This window comes from Rhinichthys klamathensis, unplaced genomic scaffold (genome assembly GCF_029890125.1).
Source record: "Rhinichthys klamathensis goyatoka isolate OS25496 unplaced genomic scaffold, OSU_Roscu_1.1 h1tg000976l_1, whole genome shotgun sequence".
Lineage (NCBI taxonomy): Eukaryota > Metazoa > Chordata > Actinopteri > Cypriniformes > Leuciscidae > Rhinichthys > Rhinichthys klamathensis.
The window spans coordinates 235001-261748 of record NW_026607288.1 but is presented as its reverse complement, the minus strand read 5'-3'; the positions used below and the strand labels follow the sequence as shown (position 1 = coordinate 261748).

Genomic DNA, 26748 nt, shown 5'->3' with positions numbered 1-26748 from the left:
AAAAACTGCATGAAGCTTTTAGGGAAACCTGTTTGAAAACAACTATTTTTGCAATTCCTTTGGTGATGCTATTACAACCTAACACCACTACAAACTTAACCGTTAATTATAAACCTAATTATACTATATAAATAAGATGCAACTTCTAGAACGCCGTGAGCACCTGCAAGCACAGCCCCTCCCCCACTTTGTCATTTTTCAACATGCATCACATATGCACAGTATTCCCACATCAGTATCTGTGATTACACAGCATCACCATAGAGATTCAACCATCTCTGCTGCCATTGCTTATGCATGTGCTTTTGTGCTAAATTAAAATTCCTCTTTAGGGACAAAGAATTACTCCTCAAAGAGGTTTTCGGCAGCAATATGCCACTGACTTGTTCTGTGGGAATCAGGCAGTGGGAGTTTGACTACACAAAACAACGCTGACAGAGTTCACCCTGCAGGGAAATGTCTACCTTTCGCAACATAATTAAATTCTCCATTAGTACCAACCTTGGGTTGATCCTCCAAGCTAAATAAATGCATCTCATTCTTCTCTATTTTCAGGTACAAAAATAAATAATGCATTTGAAATAACAGGCACATATATCACAGAGAGCTGTGTGTATGTGTAACTAATGAGCCCTTCAGCAGGACCCAGCCATGGATGACATGTGTTATGACAAACTGTGTCAACAAAATGCTTGTTTAGCCCCAGTACATCAATACAATAACCTGATGCAAGCACTCTCCATAAGCACGATCATACTGCATGCTGTCATGCACTACATCATGTGTACTGAATCTAGATGTGGGGAATTGTTTTTCCATTACTTGTCAACAGGAGTGTGAATAAATGAAATGTTCTCAGATTGAGAACAGATTTTTGACAGGGTTGTGTCTCTTTGTCCACATGTTGCCTGCACAATTTCAAGCCCTTTCAAAGTGCCGCAACATGTCCGGGCTTGTTGCTCTTCCATGGTCACTTATATATTTAATTATGGTTTCTTTGGCACTAGAAATTGGTTTCCCAAACACTCCCCCGACCTGCCATTGGTCAGAAAAACAGATAGTCCTGCCCCAAAACTCATGCCATTGGTTCAAATGTTCAAAAAGATTTAAGCAATTGCTGAATTCAGAACCACATACTATCATGCTACTCTTTTTACCATCTTTCTATGGCAGAAATAGTATGAGTATAGGACGAAGGTATGTGGTTCCAGCAAATGTTTTGATAGGAGAAAGAATTTTAACACTGAAAAAATACACACTTTAGCTTTAAATACCAGCCTTCAAAATCACTGATCCTTATAAAAAAAAAAAAAAAAAAAAAAAAAAAAACTGGACCAAGGCCTGAATTTAGCTATTGGTTTTGCTGTGCAGTCGAGTTCACTTCAAGGTTCACCAATAAATGTCAGGGCGAAAATGCTGTGGAACAAGCGAACATTAATCATAACCACCACGAAAATAACACAAGGCTATGCAATACAACAATAAAAGTAAGAGTGACCTAAGGTTCAGGGCTAAACTTGCCTTTTTTTTTTGTACACGCTGACTCTCACTTGACCTAATGCTGAAAATTTTGATTGTTCCTGAAAGGCAATGAACCTGGTGTCTTGGCCTTAACATGTTTGAGAAATCAGTCAAGCGAGCCAAGGAGAGTTATGGGTACTGCAGTCAGGCTGAGAGAGAGCAAGAGAGGCAGATCTGAGGGTGATTTGTGGTTTCAGTGGGTATGCTTCATTATTTTATCTGATTTCACTGGCAGGAGTGTCCCACCATGCCTTACTAATGACTTTAATGAAGGACTCTGCTCTTGAGAGATACCAGCTCTGTTCCAAAGCCTACGAGCTACTTCACTGCATAGGCATCATTCAAAAAAGGCATGGGACCTCATAAGTGACAGATTTGGAACGCTCTAGGCAACTCGATATGTCAAACAAATGAACGAACATTTGCTTTCAATAGAGTTTCATGTCAGCTTGTTGCTGGATAAAATAATAAGTTTGTAATTACTGAAAAACAATTTTTAGTTCATTTCAGTATTGAAATTGTATTGAAATTCAGTATTTTTGACCTTCCTCTAGCTTCATCAACAATCTTGATTTTCATCACAATGCAATGCATTCTGTGGTTGCCTTCAAGGATGATCACACTACTTTTCATTCCATTAACTTCTATTCATACGCATTCGAATGCTGGAGACAGGAAACAGTTCGAGCGAATAAGTTTTGCATTTAGCTGCGTTTCAAAGTTCAAGTTTGGTGAACTCTGACCTGCACATTTGTATCATGTGAAGATGCGTGACCAACAGAAGATTATTACGCCACAGTGTGACCTTTTAGCTGAATTAAAAGAACGCAAACTTTAAATCTGCAGGATTGCAGTGTTGCAGTAAAGTGGAGTAGATTACATATGTTTACATTTTTTATGTTGAATCAACATTGATTGGATTGTGTTTTTAAAAAATACTCTGCAGAATGTGACTGTTGCAGTGTCCGTAGAAATTTTGTGTGCACAAAGTCTAGTGTTACTGTGGCTTTAGAATTAATACTAATACAACTACCAATAATAAAATAAAAATAAAAATGATAAATAAAATATACATTTTTCATACATAAAAAGCAGCACAAAGTGCTTCACATGGTAGATTATAAACCATTTAAGAACATAAATAAATAAATAAAAATCTTTAAAAGGATGGGGAACTGAGAAATTATTATTATTATTGAACTACTTTGAAAAAATAAAAAGAAAGGAATAGACAGAAGATGAAGACTTTTAAAATTAAAACTTATTAAAACTTAATTTAAAACTTTTTTATCAGCTCCTAACACAGGGAACAAGTTGGATAATGTCCTCTGAGTGAAAACTGTAGTACTAGTGTTCTAGTATAGAGACAAACCGTCTAAATAGTGCCTTGTCTTCCACAGTGAACTTCATGTGTCTCCCTCTCAGACTGAGTCTAATAGATGTGGTGCGTCCAGTGCCAGAGGCTTATTGTCTGTTACTTCCTCCTACACACATTAGACACAGATTAACCTTACATCTGCCATCATTACAGGCAGGAACACCACAAACAATAGCCATTTGAATAGATAAACACACACACACACACTATGTTCCAGGGAATATTTCTAAATTAAATCAAGGGAGGGATACAGTAACTGCTTTCTAATCTGATGTATGTGAGTTCAAGAGGAGGTCAGAGCCTTTACCACAGCAAGTATTCAACAATGCATAAAGTTAATTTCTGAATTCTTAAGTTAAAATACTAAATAACCTGAGTGTGGCCTAGCACATCAATAGGACAGAAAGGCTTCAGTCGCTGTACTTTTCGCCTATAAAAGCACAACAATTGTTGTTGCACACTTCCGTGCCATCTCTTAACAAAAACATACTAATCAGAGTCCCTCCATCCACATGATTATGTGTGAATCTTTTGTCCTGCATCCCACGTTTGTGGATCCAAAGCCTGATGAATGCGTCTGGCAGTTGCGCGTGGGTTGGCACGGGTCTTCATGCTCTGTGTGTAGTTAATGCACCACTACAGGTGTGGCACATGGCGGCCGCCACACGGCCAAAACCGACATCTGCTCCCCATCAAATCTGAAGCCGAATATAAAAAGATGAATCCAATAACCAGATATTTTAATGTGAACACCTGCACCTTCTGAGTAAAACCAGGTACATTGTGCGAGTAGTTTAATGTGTGAACGACAGATTTAAATCAGAATATGTCAAACTTTTAATGAGCTACCAGCCATGAGATTTCCCGGCACTTCATGCCAATTAGCATTGTTTCTCAAGTGTGGAGTTGGAATGGCTCTCAAGGGAAGAATGGGAAAAAACAATGCACGCCTTCACACCTGAACAGTCTTCAAGAGCACATCAGATGTGTGTGAATGGACATCCAAACACGCAGGCTTGCTTGAAGATTGTCTCTGACGCACACAGCCACATAATGCACAACACACTGAGATGTTTTGCAGTGCAATTTAGCTCTATTCAGCCTGTCGACAGTCAGTCAGCTCCTGCTTTCACAGTTGCTCAACGGATGACTTGGAGTATGAATTGGGCGTAATTGGCTAATCAGAATATGGAAGAATTTGAATGAGCAGATAAAAAGACTCAATATTTTTCTTAGGATAAGGCAAGGATAAGGTGACACATTTGATTCCATTCATTATTTATCAATGTAGACTTATTCAATTATTCTATTATATTATATGTTGAATAGTCACACTTTTGACTCCTTTAATTATTTCTAATGTAGATTTATTTAGTCAATTTATTAATTTATTCTAATAAATTATAATATAATAACAAATAAATAGCTTTTTAAACATTTATGGAGTTCAAGAAATTATTCTCATTTAAGACAGTTTAAAACTTGGTTTGAAACCAACATACTTGCTTGAATAAACAATAATAATTCAATAAGCTTATAACCCTAAAATCCTTAATATATAGCCCCTGTGACAACTAGACCCGATCTCTTCTATATGCTTTAATAGGCCAATGCTGCATGAAAGCACACAACTAAGACTTGAACCCTACTGATGTTACAGAGAGCAGATCTAGTTACTGAGCGGAGACACCACGGTTTGCCCCACAGATGGGCCGCTTGATACTTAATACGCAAACGGACGGCGCAAGAGACCTCCGAGAGCTGCTAATGACTTTTCAAGCAAACTAGAAACCCAACTCAAGTTTGATAGTGTCACAGTATTGAATGAACATACAGAACCTGTCCAAGACGTGCAAGTTTGGACTCACTGACCAGAGTGACAAGCAATGACAAGGGGAATCAAGGACATATGAGATCTAACATACCCGATCTCACGGCAATTCGTACGTATTTTACGAGGTGGCTAATTCGTACGAATTCATAACCTCACTCGTACGAATTTGTACGATTTTTGCTAAATTGTACATATTTTACGAGTTACCCAATTCGTATGAATTCGTACGAATTACCTACCCCTGACCCCGCCCCTTAACCTACCCATCACTTGGGTTTAGACAAATCGTACAAATTCGTACGAGTGAGGTAGTACGAATTCGTACCAATCAGCCACCTTTTACTCATTCGTACGAATTGGTCGTGAGATAGTGTTGGATCTACACGATTTACACAATTACCAGTCCAACACATTACAACCAAACACAGAAAATAAACAAATTTTTCTCACTCTTACTGGTTTAGAATTGTCATTTTGGATAGCCAATCTGATGGTCTTGAACATTTCCACTTCAATGTAATTTCCACCACAAATTTTGCATCGTCTCTGATAACATGGAAATGTAATCAAACATTGAGATTACCATAATTTAGGTTAGTAAATGCTAGAAGTAGGCTATTGTTCATGGTTAGTTCATGTTAACTAATGTAAACAAATGAAACCTTATTGTAAAGTGTTACCAGTTAAATTTCAACTGGTAAAAAGGGTGAAATCTCAACCTCTCAGACATACAAGTTTGTAGTTAAAGAAACCCCTGACTACAAGTTCAACACTTGCACTCATAAGGAATGTTTGACTGATATCAGCTTATCATTGATGTTGAATAAAGGATGTCATGGTGTGCTTGTGTCAGACTCAGAGGAAATGACCCGGGCCAGTTTGTGTCTCACACTGACAGACTGTTACTCACACAGGGGGCCGGGGCCAGCCAAGAGGAACAGACAGGAGCAGTGACCTCCCTGTGTGTGTGTGTGTGTGTGTGTGTGTGTGTGTGTGTGTGTGTGTGTGTGTGTGTGTGTGTGTGTGTGTGTGTGTGTGTGTGTGTGTGTGTGTGTGTGTGTGACTGATGAAAGGTGAAATGTGTCCAATGCTGTATGCTACTGCCAGATGTAAGACAGCATGTCTGCAATGACACAAGGTCTCTCTCCATTCTTTATCTCCATATAACCAGTAAGTGTACTAACAGTGTGAAGTTGACTCTGATAAACATTGCAATTTCTGTATCCCATAATTCCTCAGCCTTCCGCTCACTGTTTTCTCACAGAAAATGTCTCACCTTTGAAAGAACAAAAGAAGAGACAGAAAGTGAGTTGGGGGAGGGGTATCATCCCTCATTTCACGTGCCGTACAGAAACAAAACGCCCCTGAGATCTATTTCTGTGCTTTAACCTTGCACACAAAGATGCTTCATTAGCCTATTTGATCCTTACCAAGTAACTGTGATACTGGGCTGAGCTGCAGTGCTCACAGATTGTTTTAATATTGCAGATACATCACACATAAGCCATAAATTAACTGAATTTGACTGAAGAGCTCTTGAACAGTAATTCTCCACGATACACTGGCAGCTGCACAACAAACATGGTATTTCCTCCCTGGGTCCTCGGCCAGATGGGATATTAAAGAATTGTCATCTTGTACCTGCTAATTGTATGTTAATTACAAATGGATCAATCCACAATCCTCCAGTGCGCTATAAACCTGCTATATAGACCCAATCAATGTAGAACAAATCAACGCAAAACAACCTAATTTAAAGTCAATGTATATTGCCATTTGAAACCCATTTTAATAGCTAGATGAATTTAAGATTGAAATATAATATTAAGCATGGAAACACATTTTTGGTTGGTTTTATCCATAGGAAATCAATTGTTATAGTCTAAATAGCTTGATAATGTGGCACTAAAAACAAAAATATACAAGTGAATTAAAGCATCACAACATTATAAGGTACAGTGTGGAAAAAAATAAAATTGTGTTAAAAAATGTTTGTTTTTTAATGCTAGATCCATCCACGAATTCTAGTTATTAAGTCAAGTGAACAGCGATACATGTAGATTTAATGCCCTGTGTTTCATTCGTGTAGCACCCATGTGTGACGGAGGTGTAATCAGCCCCTTTTGACTTGGCAAGTGGGCCGACTCAAAGAGGACTACATGATGAAGTAAAGACAAAACTCCATAACTTCTTATAATTACCAATCAGCTCTGAAGCCCAGCACCAATTACACACCAGTGTGTCTAGAGCAGACAAGCAGGTCATCTCCTCTGCGGTTCCAGACAAAGAACTTTTATTATCTCTTCTGCTGAAATTAGACTATGATTGTCTTAAGATTGAAAGAGAGGCCATGATCAGTTTAAGGATATAAAAAGTTTGGGACAAAGGAATATGATGTTCACATATTTTTAGTTTGTTTGGACTTCATAGTTTTAAAATGGAGTTAGCAAATGAGTCAGTCTGTTCTGAAAGGGAAAAATGATGCAACAGTAAATGCAAATAATAAAATGCTCATAAATGCAACCAAAAAGTGCATGAAGGAAAAAATACTGTTTAAAAAATGGAGTTGAGAGTTAAACCCTATGCAATAAATATCCTCCAGAATGGCTGATGCCAGGTAGATTTTAGCATAGCAAGCGCGGCCACAGGTGGTGTATATATATATATATATATATATGCTGTATATGGGAAAAATTGAGAGCAGAAAGAGGGGCAGATAGTAAAGACTTTCAATCAGAGAGTCTGGCTGGTCGTGTGGGTTTGCTATACGTAGGCCTATGTAAAGGTCAAGCCTGCACTTTTTAAAATGAAATAACACAAAAAAGAAAAGGTCACCTCATAATTTCACTTGAGACAGTCATAAAGGAAGCAGATCAGATAAAAGTGTAAAATCTCATGAAACTCAATCCACTGAGCAGTAGAGACAGTAACAACAATAACACTGACTCTGTTGGGACTTCTTTTTACAGTCAATGCTATACAAAAATACTTGAGTAATGAATAATAAATAAATGAGTGCAACCTTCCACCAATATATTAAAATTGTGGCCGATACCAATAAACCAATATGTTTTAGTTAATGTCGATAACCGATAAATAGACAATATTAACATTCTATGCTATCTATACTGAGTAAAATAATAATGTAGCACTAAAACTACAATTGAATTTAGGCATCATAACATTATAATGTAAAATAAAGATTCATTTTGTGGTATGCTGCAGATTACCTTTAACAGTGTTAATATATAACCAGTGTTTTAAAGATTAACTTGAATGTTAGATTATGACAAAGGTAATCTAAATGTAAAAATAGAGGAAATAAGCATGCACAATTAATTATCCAATATCAACCCACACAAACTGATAATAATAAAAATGCATCTCTAACAAAAGTGATTAATTTCATTAAATTTATTCAACAAATATGTAATTAACTATGCACATATGAAAATTTTGGCCGATGTCGATAACCGATAATTCTTTATTTAAAAGCCAATAACCGATAGATTGGCTGATGAATCTAAATTTTGTAATAATTTTTGAGAGCCTGATAACAAAAACAAAAGTTTCACAATTAAATGTCCCAAGCACCCAATTAGTTACCCTATATGACAGACTTGCGCTGCACATGTTGCACTGAAATTTCCTTTTTGAAGTGATTCAATCATATTTCAAGCAATTCAAAACCATCATGGTGAACAGTAGACTACGCATCTGAAGTTTCTCAGCTGAAGGAAATAATAATTTTTTTTATCGGCCAAATTTTCTTATCGTGCTGTTAACGATACAAATGAACATATACAGTATCGGCCGACACCGATATGGTGGCCGATATACAGTATAGTGCATCCCTATAATGAACTATCATACATCTATTCATGTGTGCTTTTGAAATTTGAGATTACCTTGTATATATTCATGAAGTGTAAAAAAAAAGGTATGCAGTAAACATGAAACCATGCACACACAGGGTAATACGGTGCATCTGGTAAGGAAGATCAGTGGCTGTGTAAATGATATGAGACAGAGGTTTAGATGAGGTCATCTGCTCTCTTTCCAGATCAGAATGAAAATATGAACTCAGCATCTGTTATTTCACTAAGGCAGAAAATCACCTGGACCACTAAGAGCATAATGTCTATTTTTAGCAATAATTATGCAATCATTCCATGCATGCTGGAGCCAAAAAGAATGATATGGGTTTTAAATGGGATTTCCATGCACACATCCACACACGATGCCTGGGCTGGATCTGGTTGGCAGGGTCTGGTGATATGATCACCCCAGGGCCTGTACTATCTGACAGGCTTATCATCCAACACACTCACAAGATCAATCAAAACTACATGTTTCTCTGTCTTTGCCTTCTTTCGCTCCACACCCATCGCGTTTCATCAGCAAGGAGCATCATTCAGAGAAAGGCTCCGGGACAGGAAGATGGATGAGAGTGTTCTGAGAGAGAGAGACAGAGGACGTGGCCCAACAGTGACGATGCCAATAAGAGAGACCTCGGTTCAGGCAGGAGTGTGAAGCATCCTCACACACATACACACTCGAAACTCAATCTAACACTCTTCACAAAAGCCAGTTCCTTTTGGCAAGTCTCTCTAAAGGTTGTCCTCCATCTGGAGACCCATTAAACTTGAAGGCTGTGATACACTGACTGCCCAATTCACTCGCACAGATCCATATGGCTGTTAGCGCTCTCGGGACCGACACTTCATCTGACCCTTGATGGCCAGGGGGTACAGGGGTAAACTAGTGCCAGCTTTTCCATGTAAATTAAAAATCAAATTTTAATTTAATCGAGAGTTTGGAACAGATCTATTAGAACAAGGTCAATTACAAATAAATCTCAATTTGGCCCATGCAAATTAAAGCTAAGGATGTGATTTCTTCTTGTAAATATTTTCTATTTTTCATTATATCTCTCAATCTGTTGGATTAGATGCTAAAAACGAATGTGTGAGTGAGAGTGAGTGAGTGAGTGAATGACTGAGTGAGTGAGTGAGTGAGTGAGTGAGTGAGTGAGTGAGTGAGTGAGTGAGTGAGTGAGTGAGTGAGTGAGTGAGTGAGTGAGTGAGTGAGTGAGTGGGAGGTGTGTCTCCTCCCATGCTGATCTACAGACTGGAAATTACACAGAGCATCTGTCCCTATACGGGCTCCTGACCATGGCCGTAAAATGCACTGCTCGCATGAGCCTCAGCATTTCAGCTGAATTTAGAGTTTTAGAGATTACTGAGGAAATAAATACATTAACAATCCAGTTTTGATTTTAATAGTTGACTGACTTTTGCACCTTGCCAATTTAGCCCAGCAGTAGATCAATTCTTAGCATGAGAAAAAATCTTTAAGTAAAACCAAAGTTACCATTTGTTAACAACATTAAGTTTATTGCACTTTTTTTGACTATTTTGGATTTAAAGGTGCAGTGTGTAACATTTTTGAGTATTTATTAACAGAAATGCAATATGACATCCATAACTATGTGTTCTATGTCCATAACTATGCCTATCTACATAGGCGTGGGAATCCCCTTCTATGAAGGTCGCCATATTGTGACGTCATGTTTCTACAGTAGCCGAACGCGAACAAACAACGTTACAGAGCGCGTTTCGTCACTACCTTGAAAGAGAAGCCGCAGGAAGCTAGAAGAAGCTAGTCATAAACACCGTGAGTAGTGACTTTTCCCTTGTCAGTGGTGTAAATATGTAGTTGGATTGTTTCATGTAACTTAATTCTTATCCCTCGCTGTGTTATGGCTTTGCTATGTGGGGATAAATGTGCTGGTTAAGTTCGTGAGACAGCTGATTAGTTGGCTACTCTTGCCATTGACCGTAAAACAGTTAGCTACAGGAATCACCAACCCGTCAATCTTGGAAGCATTTTAAGTCGATCAAGTTTCCAAAATTAGAGAAAAAAAGCCTATTGTGTGTGTAGTAAGTGTGTCTAGGGGATGCGGAGGCGCGCGCGCTGTTACAATCACGTCATTTTTGCCGCACGCACCTTTGGGCTCATGCGGACGCGTCGAGTTTAAACAAGGCTTTACGCTTTAACCAGCTCAGCCACAGTAACAGCTCATATTAGCCAACTAAACTTTTACTACCCTGTTAGAAAAAATATATAGTTGCATAGTTTCATGTGGTTATTCTCCCTCGCTGTTTTATGGATTTGCTATGTGGGGAGAATGTGCTGGTTACGTTCGTGAGATAATCAGCTGATTAGTATTATTATATTATGTATTAAGACCCTTGATCCTCACCTGAAACTTTATCCATGATGTGGTTTATAATGGCCTGTGGTACAGAAACTTGGTTTACGCTGGCTATTCTCTGCTGTCTCAGACGACGATGTTTGTCCCGTTTTAGCCACCGTAGCTTCTTCGAAAGGGAGGGGTGAGCGGTGGGCTGAGCCCTTAGTGTAAACTCGCAACCGAACCGCTAGATGTCGCTAAAAATCACACACTGGACCTTTAATGCTGATGAGGAAAATGCTGAAACTCTGAAAACTCATTAAATTGAGTAAGACCATTTATAGTGTTATATAATAAAATAGTTTAAAATATATTCATTTATTTAAATTTTTTTTGCTGCTGCACTGTAAAAAAAATCCGGTAAATTTACAGTAAAAAACTGGCAGCTGTGTTTGCCAGAAATTTACCGTAAAAAATAAGGTAGCAACATTTTAGGTTTTACAGACTTAACTTAAATTTACAGTCAAAATGTTTATTTTTTATCTGATTTAATGTTAATTTACTGATCTATTGAAGTACTAATGTCTGTTTTGTACTATTAATACACTAACAACCACCAATCTCAGTGGTGAAGAGAGTCACATAATGAATCAAAGCTCATCACAAGCAGCTTTCCCACAGTTCCATAGTTCCACACAAAAATCCACCATAATGTAACCTATACCAAACTGTCGCATGGGTATGTGGAGTCTTGTTTTTTACAGCACTGCAGAAAATAACACTTTTCCCCCCCAAAAGCTGTCATTTCGAAAGGTTACCTAATATAATTTAGTGTTGATGTCACCGACAAATCATGTCATCTATAATAAGACTTTAAATGACATCATATTTTTCATCATGATGGATAAACAGCAGCCAATCACAGAGATTTTGCCAGTCAGCCAAATTAAGACGAAATAGCTCAGATCTTACAATCCAAAACCTGATCTTGCTGATGGAACACAAACACACAGCTAAGTCCTCTGAGACCGAGAGTAAGAAAGAGTGAGGGAGAGAGAGAGTACGGGATGTCATTGTAATGTGGCTAACAAAGAAAGAAGAATACATTTCCATGGTGAGCCCGTTGAGGGGCGAACACTCACACTAAACTCATAAATCTTACAGACCACCGGGGCTAAAGAGGCTGTGCTGCCAAGAATAGTGTCAAAATTGTCAAGGGGCGTGAAATTGCAGTAGGCGTGTGTTTGTGTTTATTCATGTCCGCTTGTTGTTGTGACTTCAAGAGTAACACGGTGCAACATCTTCTTTGATTTCTTCTTGCGAACATAAAAGCTCAAAAATTTAAATTGCTGAATACCAGAAAAGGAAACATCTGAGGCAACACTTCCTTGACACACTTTCGTTTCAGCTTGGGAATTTACTCCACGGAGAGTAGATCCAGATTTCCTTTTCCTTTCAACCTTCCTTAGTACCTTCATCCTTCCTGGAGACATTGCACTATTTCTTTCTCTTCCCTTTCTGGTGTTCTTCTATCGAGAGTTGCATTCGGCTGCTAAAACACCAAAGGGACATATAAAAAGTCATCTCATGTCAAGAAAAAAAGCGAACCGTAACCCGCCAAACGCATACACACAATGTCTAGGGTGTCAAAGCGGCAGCACGCCACTAGAAAAACGATGCCAGCCCCTCTTCACTCTATAGTGCCACAAAAGAGCAAGCATGTGTACAAAATTCGTAATCATAGGCAATACTGCACTGCTGACAGCAAGAAGCTGTCTATGCAAGTCACTCTAAACACAAGCCCACTGTTTTGAACCAGCAGAGATCAAACTTATTTTACCTCAGTTCAGCCACCGATAGGGATAATCTCCCAGATTGGCATCCAAACAGACAAAAGGCACGTTTAAATATCTAATTAGGGACCAAAGACATTTTGTACAACAGCTTAATGAGGCGGCGATAAGAGTATCATGAAAATATTATTTTGCACGCTTGATGCTCGGGAAGGAGCAGGGACTTTGACCTCCTGTGCAACACTGGAACATGGGTAATTTTCAACTCAGAGAGGAGCGGAGCCAGGGGTTGAGCCAGTCTCAGACTAGCATCAACCTTGAACATTAGTGATGACCAAAAAAGCAAAACGTTTTTCCATTATAGCATTGAACATTGTGCTATTGCGTAATCTATTGCGGAGGTCCAATGGGTGCCAACTAAAGGTTTGGAAATATAGTGATAGTATTCAGTGATATAATAAGCTACATTAATATGATATATCATGATCAATGTTCCTTCTGCAACCATTTGAAATGGTCTTTATCCAATTCTGGAAATCGCACCTTATCCAGGCTTGCTTCCTTCTTGCAGCTCTCACTTGCAGATACATAGCGTAAAGACAAGTTTCACCAGTGTGTGCAATCCCAAATTCTCATCCTCCTACCTGCGAGCATCTTGTACAACAGTTGTACCCAAATTAACAATAATACTAGCACAGTTGTAAAGAGTGTGTGCTGCAAAACTAGCTTTGATCCCTGAAAAATGCTTCCAGGTAAGTCTTGGGGATTCATCACAAAGAGTTCTCCTAAAGAACTCTTCCCACAAGACTGTGCAGATCCATAAAATGGGACAACTACTAGAATCAAACTAAATGTCTTAGAAGACACTTTTAAAACTGAGAGGTTGAAGACTCATGGGCAAGCATTCCGACATGTAGCTTTGGGCAACCAGAGTTTGAATCCCAACTTGTGGTCCTTTTCATTCCCGCCCACCTCAATCTCTTCCACTTCGCTTTCTATCCACTCCCTGATTGTTGTTATCAAATTAGGGCAAAAAGGCCAATAATAAATCTTTAAAACAAAATGTCTCCCGATCCAATACTTGTAGGAGTACTTGTAGTGTCCTGTCCCTTGAAACAACTGGTCCTACATGTGTTATTCTCAAGTTGCTTTGGATAAATGAGTCTAAATAAATACTGTAAAGGATCAATTCTGAATCTGAATGAGTTTCAAAGAAAAGATTGTAAAGAAATGTCTAGAGAAGGTGAAAACTTGTGTTATAAACCATGAAAATCCCATCTGATCTTATAACTCAACTTCACAAGGGTCTCAGGATATTCCAGAGTAGGTTAAACAAGTCGACTTACCTGGGCAATCTCGTAAAGCAGCTTGTAGTGCTCCTCTCTCTTCTGCAGTGTGCACAAGTTACAGCCCATCTCGCCGTCGCTGGTCCCCCAACAGATCTCTGGCAGTAGTGCACGCAAACAGGCACCCTGGGGATTTCCCTCAAATGTTGAGTAACGTCTTTCATCAGTGGGTACCTTTCACCCGTTCTTCTTTGTGTAAAAATCACGCAATGACCAGGCTGCCTGATGTAGCAGAATTCCTTGTGAATGACTGTGTGTGTGCATGCATCGTACCCCCTCGATCTCCTTGTGTCTCTCTCATCCACACTAGCTGACTAGCAGTCATCCACACACGCTGTACTAAACCCCTCTTCATAGAGACACACCCCCCTTTTCTCACTCGTCCATCTCTCTCTAGGTTCCTCTCTCTCTCTCTATCTATCTAGAGCTCAGTGCACATGACTACACCTACTCTAGCTCATGAATAATAATGAGTATCTGTTGGATATTCATTAAAAGATGATGCGTAGAAGGTGCTGTGACTGTGTTAACTGGGTATTTATCACAAGGCATTAAATGACCACCAACTAAACAACTGCAACTACATCTCACATTCAGGTAACCCTAATTTATTGATTGATTGATGTTGTTTTTTTCACAGTCATTAGAGAGTATGCAGTATTTCAAGAATAGAGATCTGACTTGTGAATGGAGAATGAATGCTTTCTGTTTTTAATATTTTCAGTCAAGTATGAATTATTGTTGTCTAAAGGGATTTCAACCATTTTGTGAACACTGTGTCCAATCCAGACATGATGCAATATTGCAATAACAGAAAAAATAATGTATTTTATGTAAATCAGAGTTTTAACCAGCTGCAATTGGTGACTTGGTTTTTATGTCTGCTGTGTGGTTCAGCCTTGCCGAATGTGAAATACCATTGGTCCAAAACATCACCACTCATTAGTGTTTATTAATCATTGAATATCTTCTTGGCTGTGACTGTATCGCTTTGTGTACCAGATTTGGCCACCTTTTATCTGCCTGCAACCTTTGGCTGCAATTTGCCTCCCTAGTGGTAGTTGTAATGAACTTTCAATGTGTTCATGAATCACGTTGGAAAACAAAGCAAAACGACAGAAAGCAAAACAACCATCCATTTAAAAAAAAGGATCAGGACTTGCTCAAGTTGGATCCGAAAATCGTATATCCCACAGAACAGTTTGTCATAAGCATTGAAATGGCGCTAGACAAACTGGTTGGGTTATTCTGTCATCAATTGCATTATAATAGACAATATTTTGGCCATCAGCCACCCTGCTCTCAATATCAACAATGACATTTTAAACTATAGTATCGGTTGACCACTGTATACATGAAGCCACATATCCTGGACAGGGGCAAGAAATAAACTACTGAAAAACCCTCATTGGATGACCAGTATTCTGAATATTGCAGGGGGACATCTGCAACTCATACTCTATGGTGATTATGGTCCTGCTGTATTTACCCACACATGTCAGTGTTTGATAAATTAGATTTATGTTGAAAGACAATGGTCCAGTAAATATGCAAAAGAAACAGGAAGAGACACAGACCTCTATTGATTGTCCTCAAATTAGTTTCCAGATTCACAGAGAGAGTAAAAGAGAGAGACACACAGTGATAACAGTATACCATAGAGGCAGTTCTCCACTAGCTGCGAGACTGCTCTCTTGGGAAGCAATAATCCGATTTGCAGAGCTTTAATTTCACTCAGTGGGTTTGGAAAGAATCTGAGCCAACTTTGCCCCAACAGGAGTTTCTCTCTTCCAAATACATCCCTCAACAATCCTCCACAACGTGTGCCTGGAGATATTGAATTCTGGAAGGTACTTACAAACTCCCTTTCCTCGCCATTGACAGAATTTTCCATCATTTATGAGACACCGCTTCCCCCACCATTGACGTAATTGTATGCTATTACACATCTTCTGAAAGAGAACAGAATCTCCGGATCAAAACAGGCAAAAAAGAAGCCGAAACAAGCGATAAAAGTATTGCTTATGCATGTTGTAGTCTTTAAAAAAACAAACAAACAAAAAACACGATTTTCTCAGCTTATTGTTCAAATTGTTGCTTTTTAATGAAACTCACCCACATTCAAGTGTTGATAAAAAAAAGAATGCATGAAGTTAGAATAAAAGTTTTTTTTTTTAGCAGCAGCTCTATTCTTTTGATATATTGCATGTTCAAATATTCATGCAACAAAATATTCTGGGGGCCATGTACGTTCTGTTCAAAAATGCTGGCGCTGGCTGACTGGCAACTTCTTTTGAAAACGCTGGAGAGGAAAGAGTTTAAGAGGCTCCAGACATGATTGATGATTCATGATTGAGATGATTGATCAATATATTAAGAAATCAATATTTAAAAATAAAATAAATAAATAATCACAACAACTACTAATAATAACAACAACAAAAATATACTACTATATTATTGTTTGAAAGGTAAAAGCTATAAAACAAACCATGTTTACTATGTTCACAAAACATCACCTACTACTGGTAATGAATCAATACTAAACAGAACCATTAACCATCAAAGGGTTTCTTTTCCATTTAATCCCATTCCATTTCATTCAATGCCATTCCATTCTATTCTATCCTTTTTCACTCTAATTCAAAGTTCTAATCCATATTCACCAAGGAGGGAAAGGTCATCTGCAGGGATCAGAAGGCGCTGTAGCAGATAACATCAGCTGGTGACACCACGGGTCACTGAAGATGACCCCAAAAGGTGACATCATCAGGGATAAAAGTGCCTAGAGATGCTACAAAAAGGTGACCGCACGTATCTGTTGGGTGTCTGAGAGCCCTGAAACTGCTTAATAGTATGTCTGAGTTAGCAAATACAGCTAAAGCAATGCCCGTCAATTGGTTAAGATTAGCATTCATGCCTCTACTCTCGTTTTATCTGCACTTAAGACAGCAGGGGTGCGTGGTCTTTCATGTATACCGTTCAGGCACCTTGAGAACTGCACTTCTGTTCCTTTGCAAGCAAGGGCAGGGGAAGATGTGAAACACCCTTCAGTGTCACTCACACAGTTAAGACGAGTCATCAGTTTAGAGATACAAAATCCAGCAGACATCACCATCTGGACCTCTGATTCCTTCGAGCATAATACAAGTTGTTCATTAAAGTCCCATGTGTTAGAATGATAAATAAATGAAGTTAATTATGGTCTAGACTAGCCATTAATCATGTCACAAATATCTACTGGATGGTCTTTACCTATTATCAGGGATCATTATGAAGACAATACTGCATTACGTAATTGATATATATTATTTAAGGGCTATATGAGACCCTAAAGTGTTGACGTACTGTATGTGAACACCTTTAGATGACTGTTCACACTGTACATATACTGGAAAACACAGACTAAAATGATGCATCCTGAGCAGGTGGTGTTTGAATGAAGATATCAGCATGACGGAGGGCTAATGTGCCGTGTATCTCAATGCCCAAAAAACATCAATTATTTAAACCTATGAATCATTAATTGGAGCAAAAACACCAGTATAGCTGTTGTTAGAGCCCAGGTTGAGGGGAAGAAACGTGAAAACACTCCAAATAGAGATGCTTCAAAGAGCGATGATGTTGAAAGTGCATGAATTCTTTAGGCAGCAAGAGTTTTGGACGAATACAATAAAAATCAAAGAACTCAAGACTATCTGTTACAACAATATGCAATATAAACTTATGAAACATTAATACAATAGGGTGCAAAAGTCTCAGACTACCACAAAGATGGGATTCAAGATGTACTGTAATTTAAAACTAGACCAGCCAGATGTTTGTATTGTAGTGGTCTCAGACTTTTAGATCCAACGCATATTATCTAGAGTTCAATTTGTCAATTTCTACATAAACACCTTGTAAATAATGAAAAAAATTGAAATTATATATACATTTTTTATATAGTTTATTTTGTTTAGCTGGTCTCTTAAATTCAGTGAGTTATAGTTAAGCTATAGCTTGCACTTGCTAAATGACACAAAGCCATTTAGCAAGTGCTTAGTTTAGTGATTAGATTAGGTAAAGTCAATTTTCTACCTCACAATAAAAAAGATATCATGAATCGTGTCAGTGTGCTAAAAAAGCTAATTAATTCAGTTTATACAAAAGCATAGACAAATACTTGGACTTTCTGAATAGTGGTTTAAAAGTTTTAAACAGCAAGGCCAACCAGAGTATTGCAATCCAGCAACAGTTGGTGCAAACAAATGGTGCAAAAGGACCCCAGGTCCTGTTATATGTCATGATACAGGTCGGACAGACAAATTGAAACTCATCTGCATCACACAGCTGAGTCTCACTTCACGCTGTGGTCAGAATGACCTTCACAGATCGTCCCATTCCCACACACATTCAGACATAACCTGCTCTCTGACCGCCCCAGTAGTGGCCCTAGGGCACGATAACCCCCCAACATAAACACACACACACTGCTGGAACCCTTTTCCATCTCTGATGCTTTAACTCAATAGACCACTCCTCATAAAATCATTATGGGGCTTCCCTGGTGCCCCCTCCGGCTTCCACTCTCAGGTGGTCGGATTGGAAACAGCACTGGAGGGCCCCTTTACAGCCAAACAGCATCTGTGCCAAACGTGAGATGCCTGCCATTAAGAACTGAAATAAACTGCTCGCCGTGGCTGAGATTACTATTCGGTTTCATTTCAACAGCAGGGCTACCGTAAACTAATGCCGTCCTGTGTCTGACTCCATCCTTTTTCTCTCTAGCCGTCTCTTTAAACTCATCTCTGTCTCCCTCTCCTGATTAGTTGAGCGTCCGCTTGGTGTCAGGTTGCTCATGGCCAGCTGTCTGCTGTTGCTTTACATTTGCCCCACATTTATTGTCTTAAATGAGCAACTTCACACTTCCTACGCAGAGCGATTGTGACGAAAAACATGTTCTGGTCATATTTGTTCGGGAGTTGAATATATAAGGAGGTGAACTGATGAGGTGCAGGTGATGGTGATTAAAACTCAGGGGACTGTGAACGAGTGGGAGGAGTGAGTGAAGCTGGTGGAATTCTGACAATAATACTGTTTAATAATAAATATTAGAATTATTATTAAATTATTACAATTTTAATATAGAATATGAGGGCTTTTTAACCTACTATTAAGATTATTTTTGCACTTTGCCATTATTTTAAAAGACAATTACAAAGATTTTCTAAGTTAAATCTTATTACTGGATGTTTTACTCATAATTTTGTTTGACATTCTCATTTCTTTATATTTTGGGGAGAAATATATGTAATAAATGCAACTGAATCATTTATATTATGCAAGTATAATTAATATAAAAAAATAATATTACATTTAGAGTTAGTAAAAATAGAGTTAGTAAAAATAACACAAGGCTATGGTATATCTTCATATAGATAGCTAAGCAAACATATGTCTACACCAGCTGTTCCCCAATAATGCCATAGCTTATAACTTGATTACTGTTGTGCATGATAAAACAAATGATGGGCTGAAGAGCTACAACTCAAGTGAACAAACAGTACAGTGTTTCTCTCTCTTTCCTAATCTTCCTCTCAACTCTTTCTTCCATCTGTGTGTCTAGCGCAGTGAATCTGATATTTATCGGAGGTGTGGTTAAAAGCCAAAACAGCCTAATCTAAGCCTACCCAACAGAGAGAGCTGGAGGCTTGGGGTCAGATTTGTCACACTCCAGCAAACCCCTCTCTGGGTTTAAAGGAGATATTCAGATATTCACATGTACTTCCGTTTATTCCAGCTGGTCGTGATCTCCTCTTCCTCCTCACTGGCCGGGTGGTGCGCGTCTGTTCCTGCGATAAGACGACACTTCCATTGTCTCTTCCTTCCTCCCTGGACACTCTTTTATCCACAACTCAGCCGTATAAGCTCAAACACATAAGCTTGCCCCTAAAAGCTAAACTTTATCACACAGAGGATTTGCATACAAAAGAGGCCTTTATGTTGAAGGTAAGCAGAAGGCGACAATATGCACAGTCAGCAGGGGCTTGAAGTGGCGTGTGGCACTTCTCCTGAGAGAAAGTAAAACAGTAGGAGGTGCATTAAGCTGGATGTGGTGGATTTTAAGAGCTCGGGTCTGGTCAGAAGCTGTAGTGCTCACTAAATTCATTTGAAACTCTTTCTCTGGGACCAGCCAGCTAGCAGGGGACCAATCAATACCTTACATATAACAGTCCGGATGGAACGAGGGCTTCGGATCCTGTGGATCTGGGTAAAACAGATCTATACGTCCAATCTAAACAAATCCAAACACACAGCTCTATACTATCAGACGGCCCATTGCTGCAGTAAACAGCCCAATAAAACTTTTACTGGCCATGTTCCCTAGGGCGAAGTAGCATCTAAATGATACAATGACCTATGTGACACATTTGTGATCCAATTTTACTGCCATCATGGGCCACAGTAATTGTTGAGGAGCATGTAACATGGTTATGGTTAGCACTCCTCCTTGTATGGTCAATACAAAGCTAGTTTTGACCCTAGTTTTACACCTTTTTTTTTTTTTTTTTCATTAATCACATAAAATATGTTGAAGTGCATCCCATTAGCACTAGATTGTTCAGAATTAAAATCTCCATGTTCAAAAATATTAGAATAAAACAAACAAAAAAATTGCTAGTGATTATATATGTCTAAAATAAATAAATAACTATTTTTTATATATAAATAAATAAGTCTATAATATAGATGCTAGTACCAGGCTGGATCCCCTTTTGCCTTCAGCACTGCCTTAATTCTTCATAGAATGGATTTAACAAGGTGCTGGAACATTCCTCAGAGATTTTGGTCCATATTGACATGAGTGCATCACGCAGTTGCTGCAGATTTGTCGGCTGCACATCCATGATGTGAAACTCCAGTTCCGGCACATCCCAAAGGTGCTCTGAGATTGAGATTTGGTGACTGAAGAGGCCATTTGAGTTTAGTTAGTCATGTTCAAGGAACCAGTTTGAGATGATTTGAGCGCGTGGCGCGTCATCCTGCAGGAAGTAGACGTCAGAAGATGGGAACACTGTGGTCATAAAGGAATGGACAACAATACTCAGGTAGGCTTTGGTGTTTAAACAATGCTCAGTTGGTACATAGGGTCCCACAGTGTGCCAATAAAATGTCCTTGTGTCGAGGAAATGTTTCGCTGCCTATTGCACAAAAAGCCCAAGGTTAAAAATATGAAAATAAAATATATATTCAATATAAGAAAGAAAGAAAGCATACGGCTGTGACATTGAATGAAGCTTGACCTGAGGTTTGAGCTCACGCTTCAATATGCTAATAATATGGTGTGGGACACTATCAGCTTACAGGCCCATCCACAGCCTCACTGAACACACACACACACACACACACACACACACACACACACACACACACGCACGCACGCACGCACACACACACACACACTTAACCTTAGGGAACGAACACAAAATCATTCAATAAAACTAGACACTTCTGCAGAGAAAGAACCTATTGAAATGTTTTTGTGCTGCAAACAATGGCAGCAAAAGGAAAGAGCCCAAGGGGAAAGCGAATGTGGCCCTGGGGAATTATTCCTCATTTAAAGATAAACACATGAAAGCCCCAGACTCAAAACCTGAAAAAAAAACAAAAAAAACATCATTTAAAAACAGTAAAATTACAGGACGTGAAAAAGGAGAGCTTAATATTTTAAAGCTACGGAAAGATGCTAATGCTTTTCGGGAATCACTTAACATTAAAATTTACAACCTTCTTCGGATATCACATATTACAACTCAACAGATTTTTGAGAATCAACCATGCACTTTACAACTGAGATTCGCAAATATGGGTAAAGTGCGACAGTAAACATTTTATTGGAAAAGCAACAAACACACCATAAAACAAAACATCTTTATTACCAGTCCAAAAGCCCTCAACCTGAATGAATGTGAAGTTTTGCTAAGAACCTAAAAGAGCATTGTAAAATAAACAGAATTCCTCAAGCAATGGCCTACCTAGCAAACCCATCTCCAAAGTTGAAAATCGGTATTTGAGAAGGGCCTAGCAAAGATGCATGCATGGAAATCCACTTGATGGAGTGCAGGCTGTTATGATTTTCTTTCTCTCTCGCTCTTCAAAATTGTTCCCCCAGCCTTGTTGCGGTTGTCATAGCAACCCTGCTGTATGACAGAGTTGGTGACAGAGAGGTGGAGAGGTGAGATTTATCTCAGAAATGGGTTTTGGAGCTGCAACGGGGCTCCTCGCGTTCCTGCGAGTGCTGTCGTTGCGTAAAGCATGAATGCGTTTATTTAAAACAGGCCTGACAGATGACATATGCTTATACGGCCACATCTTCAAATGCCATGGATGGACGGAGCGCTTGATGAAAGGAATAGCTTTTATCCTTCTAAAAGCACGTATAGAGGTTGACTGATCCAGAGACAGCAGAATAAAGGCTGTAAGTGACAGTTGTTTTATCTCTGAGGTAGTGATTGCTCCTCGTTTTATCATCGTCGAGACAGATGTCATTGTGCATGTGCCATCAGCAACAATCCCCTTAACAGTGAGTGTGTGTGCATATGTGTCCATATAATACATCACATTCACAGAAAAAATAGATCACCATCAAAAACTATCATCTCCAATGACTTTATATCTTTTAACTACACTGTATTTTAAACACACACACACACACACACGTATATACACACATACATATAAATACATACATACATACATACATGCATTCATACAGGGATATTTTGCTCAGTGCTCAGCCATGAATCATCCGGGTTTTACACAGTATTGGCATCAGAGCAGGAGAATCAAAATATTTATATAATTTAGTTGTGAAATGACCCCAAATGGTCTGACAGTCTCTGCATACTCATAAAAAGGCCCATTCACACCAAGGTGTGAAATATAAAAATATAGTTTTCAAAATGGTTCGAAATTTGAAAGAATACTAGAGTCCACACCACAGCTACAACAATAATGGCACAGGTAAACAATGGTCAGTGTAATTGTTCATAAAATTGTATTAATTATTTTTTTTTCAGGGTCTTTTATATATGTATGTGTATTTGATGTGTTTTTATTTGTTTTTATATATGTTGAAATTTGTCCTTTATGTTTTTTTGCTGCATCTTGGCCAGGTCTCTCTTGTAAAAGAGATTTTTAATCTCAATGAGTTTTCACCTGGTTAAATAAAGGATAATAAATAAATAATAATAAAACAGAAGAACAATATCATTGGAATCACTTTCAAGTGTGGACCATTTCACAATGGTGTGGACGCTAATATATTTATAGTTAAAGTTATCTTTAGTTATATCGTCCTTGGTCTGAACGGTCCTTCAGTCTTGTGTATATCTATTCTTTTGTCTAGTTCATTTAGCAGCTTATTGATTCCAAAAACGGCCTAATTAGACAGGAAGAAGCCCTCTGATGCTCTTTGTAGCACTTCCAAGCAGACATGACCCCGATAACACATAGAAAGTGTGAGAAAATCTTGCTTAATAGCTTAAATAACATTTCTCCCACCACTGGCTGCCTCTGAATCACTTATGACCCATCGAGTTCATGTTTAACCACCTATTCACTCACTGTATTCAAGGCTCTTACTCTAAAGACCTTCAGAAGAGTTACAGATGGCGAGCAATCACCCTGGAGGACAATAAGGCATGAAACCTCACAAAAGCTGTCACTGTAAGAGCAGGTATGTGTTATCACACGGCTCAGTGCAGACACACATCACAGAACTCTAGTTCAACAGACTTTTGATCTAAAGAACCGTGTCCATTCATGCACAGCATACTGCAAACCATTCTGCAGGTGATAAAGTAAATGCAGTAGGCGGCTTAGTGGTATTTTGCCTTAACGTCATCCTTTACCTTCAAATACCTTTTCAGATTTTTGAAGATTTTGAGAATTAAAACTAGTTTAGTTATCCTTCTTAGATCGTCTAAATATCTATAGGCACCTCTTTTTTTTATCAAAAGAGAGGAATTAATATATTTGTCAAATGTAAAACAACGTAAAACAAACAAGACTAATCGACATATAAATGTAAAAAGGTAAAATTGTTTGCTCTACAGGTTCATTTCCTTTCAAAACAATAACAATCATCATCATCATCATCATTATATTTATTTTCAAAGGATAATAACTTGTAGAACAAAGAATACCTATAGAACAAGAGATAATAATGAATATTATCCCCAGAATAATGATTATTTTGAATAATAATAATGACAAAAATAATTAAATCATAAAAATAAAACAAAAATGGAAAACACGTTTTAAATTCTACAATGTAAAGCTACAGACATACTGTTCAAAATGATGACACCAACGGGCCAAGTGCCTTACTTCTTGAAATTATGCCATTTAGTTTTCACCTACATATTTTCAGAAAGAAAATACTAAATGACAGTACCAATGCAGTAACATTTCATCAATTACTCTCACCATAAGGCTCATTTGACTCAGTCTACTGCCTTATGAGAGCATTAGAAGCCTTCCTATTCTTTATGTCTAATTAAAACCTGATTTATAACATAGCTGGAGACCTCACAGACCATAAGTCCCAGGGTCAGAGGCGGTCAGTGAGACGCCCATCAACCTCACTGATCTGGGAATGACATCTGTAATGGAACAAAGAATTGTGGGATCAGGTGCTTCGGCCTGAACTGTACATGGGATTTTGTGCATCTGCAGCCCACCCCCTCGATTTGGTCCCAGGACAGCCATTTGCTCATTGGCCTGTTACGTCCAATAGCAGCTGCAGTAATTGGCTATTTCAGGGCTGTGAAGGTTGAGCTAGCAAGGGGAGAAAGGCCAAGCAAGCCAGATGTCAGTAACAAACACAGCCCTCATTTATCAATTACCACAACCAACATGTGAGTGACATAATCACAGTCTGGCCATGTGTCACCAAGAAAATTTGACATATTTACTGTTGAACATGTTTTTGTTTTTTGCAGATATAAAGATTAAGCATGAGAATTGTAAGTAACTATATACTTAAATATATACTAAACAATAAAAAAAGAATCAATAATAAATAAATAAATAAATTCAATTATATGGTATTCTTCGATAGTATATTTTTTTCCACTGTGTTTTTCCTGTTTTTCTCTCATATCATAATTCAGACTGTAAGAGTTTTTCTTATTTTTACATTTATATTTTTATTTAATTTCTTTCTTTATTTTTTTTATTTTATTTTTTAAATGTAATAAAAAAATAGGGGGAAAATACATTAAAAAAGTCCACATTTTAAATGTAAAAAAAAAAAAAGAGAAAAATTGAATATGGACAATTTAAAACACTGAAATCTGAATGTAAATTACTTTATCCCTTAATTTGTGGCCTGGTTTTGGCATTGCTTCTTGTCTGCTTGAGTAGTTTGTCTCAGCTGACCGCTTCAACACCGCAAAGGCTGTCGTACATGATAAAATATTCCTGATTTCCAAAAGGCACTGGGCTTTTAAATTTAATTTTCAGCTTTGGTGATAATGCCTCCATTTGTGTGCATGTGTGTGTCTGGGTGTCTGTTATCGAAGGTCGCTATCACTATAGTCCTGCTGCTGGTCAGATGATCAACTTTTATGACTACTCACAAAGTACCAATATTACTAAGAGATGGAAGGAAAACACCATCTCAGAGTCTCCTAATTAAAATATTACACTCTCAGGAATAAGGGTCTCCATTGATGTTAAACAGATATATAGCTGCTTTAATAAGCAAGATTGTGATTATGGCAAATGACAGAGCCCTGCTTTATTCTTTCTCTCATTAAAGACGATAATTGCACCACACATCAAATAAAAACAGGCAGGGTATAAGGGCCTAACCATGTTTAATATTGTTACTTTTTTCCGGTGCAATTTTAACTTGACACATTTGCTAACAGCATAGCAGCATCCATTACGGAAGGCTTGATAAATTACGAAGGTCCGAATTGCAGTGGCAGAATAAATTTCAATTACTGTCTCCATTATCTAAAATTGGATTTCTCTGAAACCCACAAATACACACCGACACATGTATCCACCCACCGAGCGCACACAAAAAGCACAGATACAATTTTTTTTTACTGAAAGGTCACCTAGAATCATGACTTTGATGTGGTCAACAAAGTTGGTCAAAATCAAACGATTCGCATAAGCATTAGCATCTCGCAATTCTTTGAAGATGAGCAAGTGTCTTTGGACCGCCGCCTGTGCTGTGTTTGATTGTGAACACTGCTGGTCTCTCTGTAATTTGGGTTTATTTACCAACAAGCATTGTCCACTGATTATCTGCTGGAAAAGCAGCGGATCTCTCGGATAAATCAATTGCTAAAAATACAGACTACCAAAAAGGACAAAGTACATAGTGGGTTTACATTAAGCATAACAGGTTTTGTTTTGAAAAACTCGTCAATGGCTGGGAAGCGTTGTGCCATATAAATGACGGAAAATCTCCAATGGTTAACAGCCAACTGTCATTTACCAGATAGATAGATAGATAGATAGATAGATAGATAGATAGATAGATAGATAGATAGATAGATAGATAGATAGATAGATAGATAGATAGATAGATAGATAGATAGATAGATAGATAGATAGATAGATAGATAGATAGATAGATAGAACTGGGAGTCCATACAGACAGACAGACAGACAGA

At 38.2% G+C, this 26748-nt stretch overlaps 1 protein-coding gene across 1 annotated transcript in view; it reads right to left on the bottom strand.

Moving 5' to 3' along the window:
* The window catches only part of pdzrn4 (PDZ domain containing ring finger 4), a 29691-nt gene extending 15253 nt beyond the window's left edge, over positions 1–14438 (bottom strand). The window contains exon 1 of the mRNA XM_056244441.1: positions 14069–14438. Coding sequence (XP_056100416.1) covers positions 14069–14137 — 69 coding nt within the window. The 5' untranslated portion in view covers positions 14138–14438. The remainder of the gene's footprint in view (positions 1–14068) is intronic.
* Between the last annotated feature and the right edge of the window lie 12310 nt (positions 14439–26748).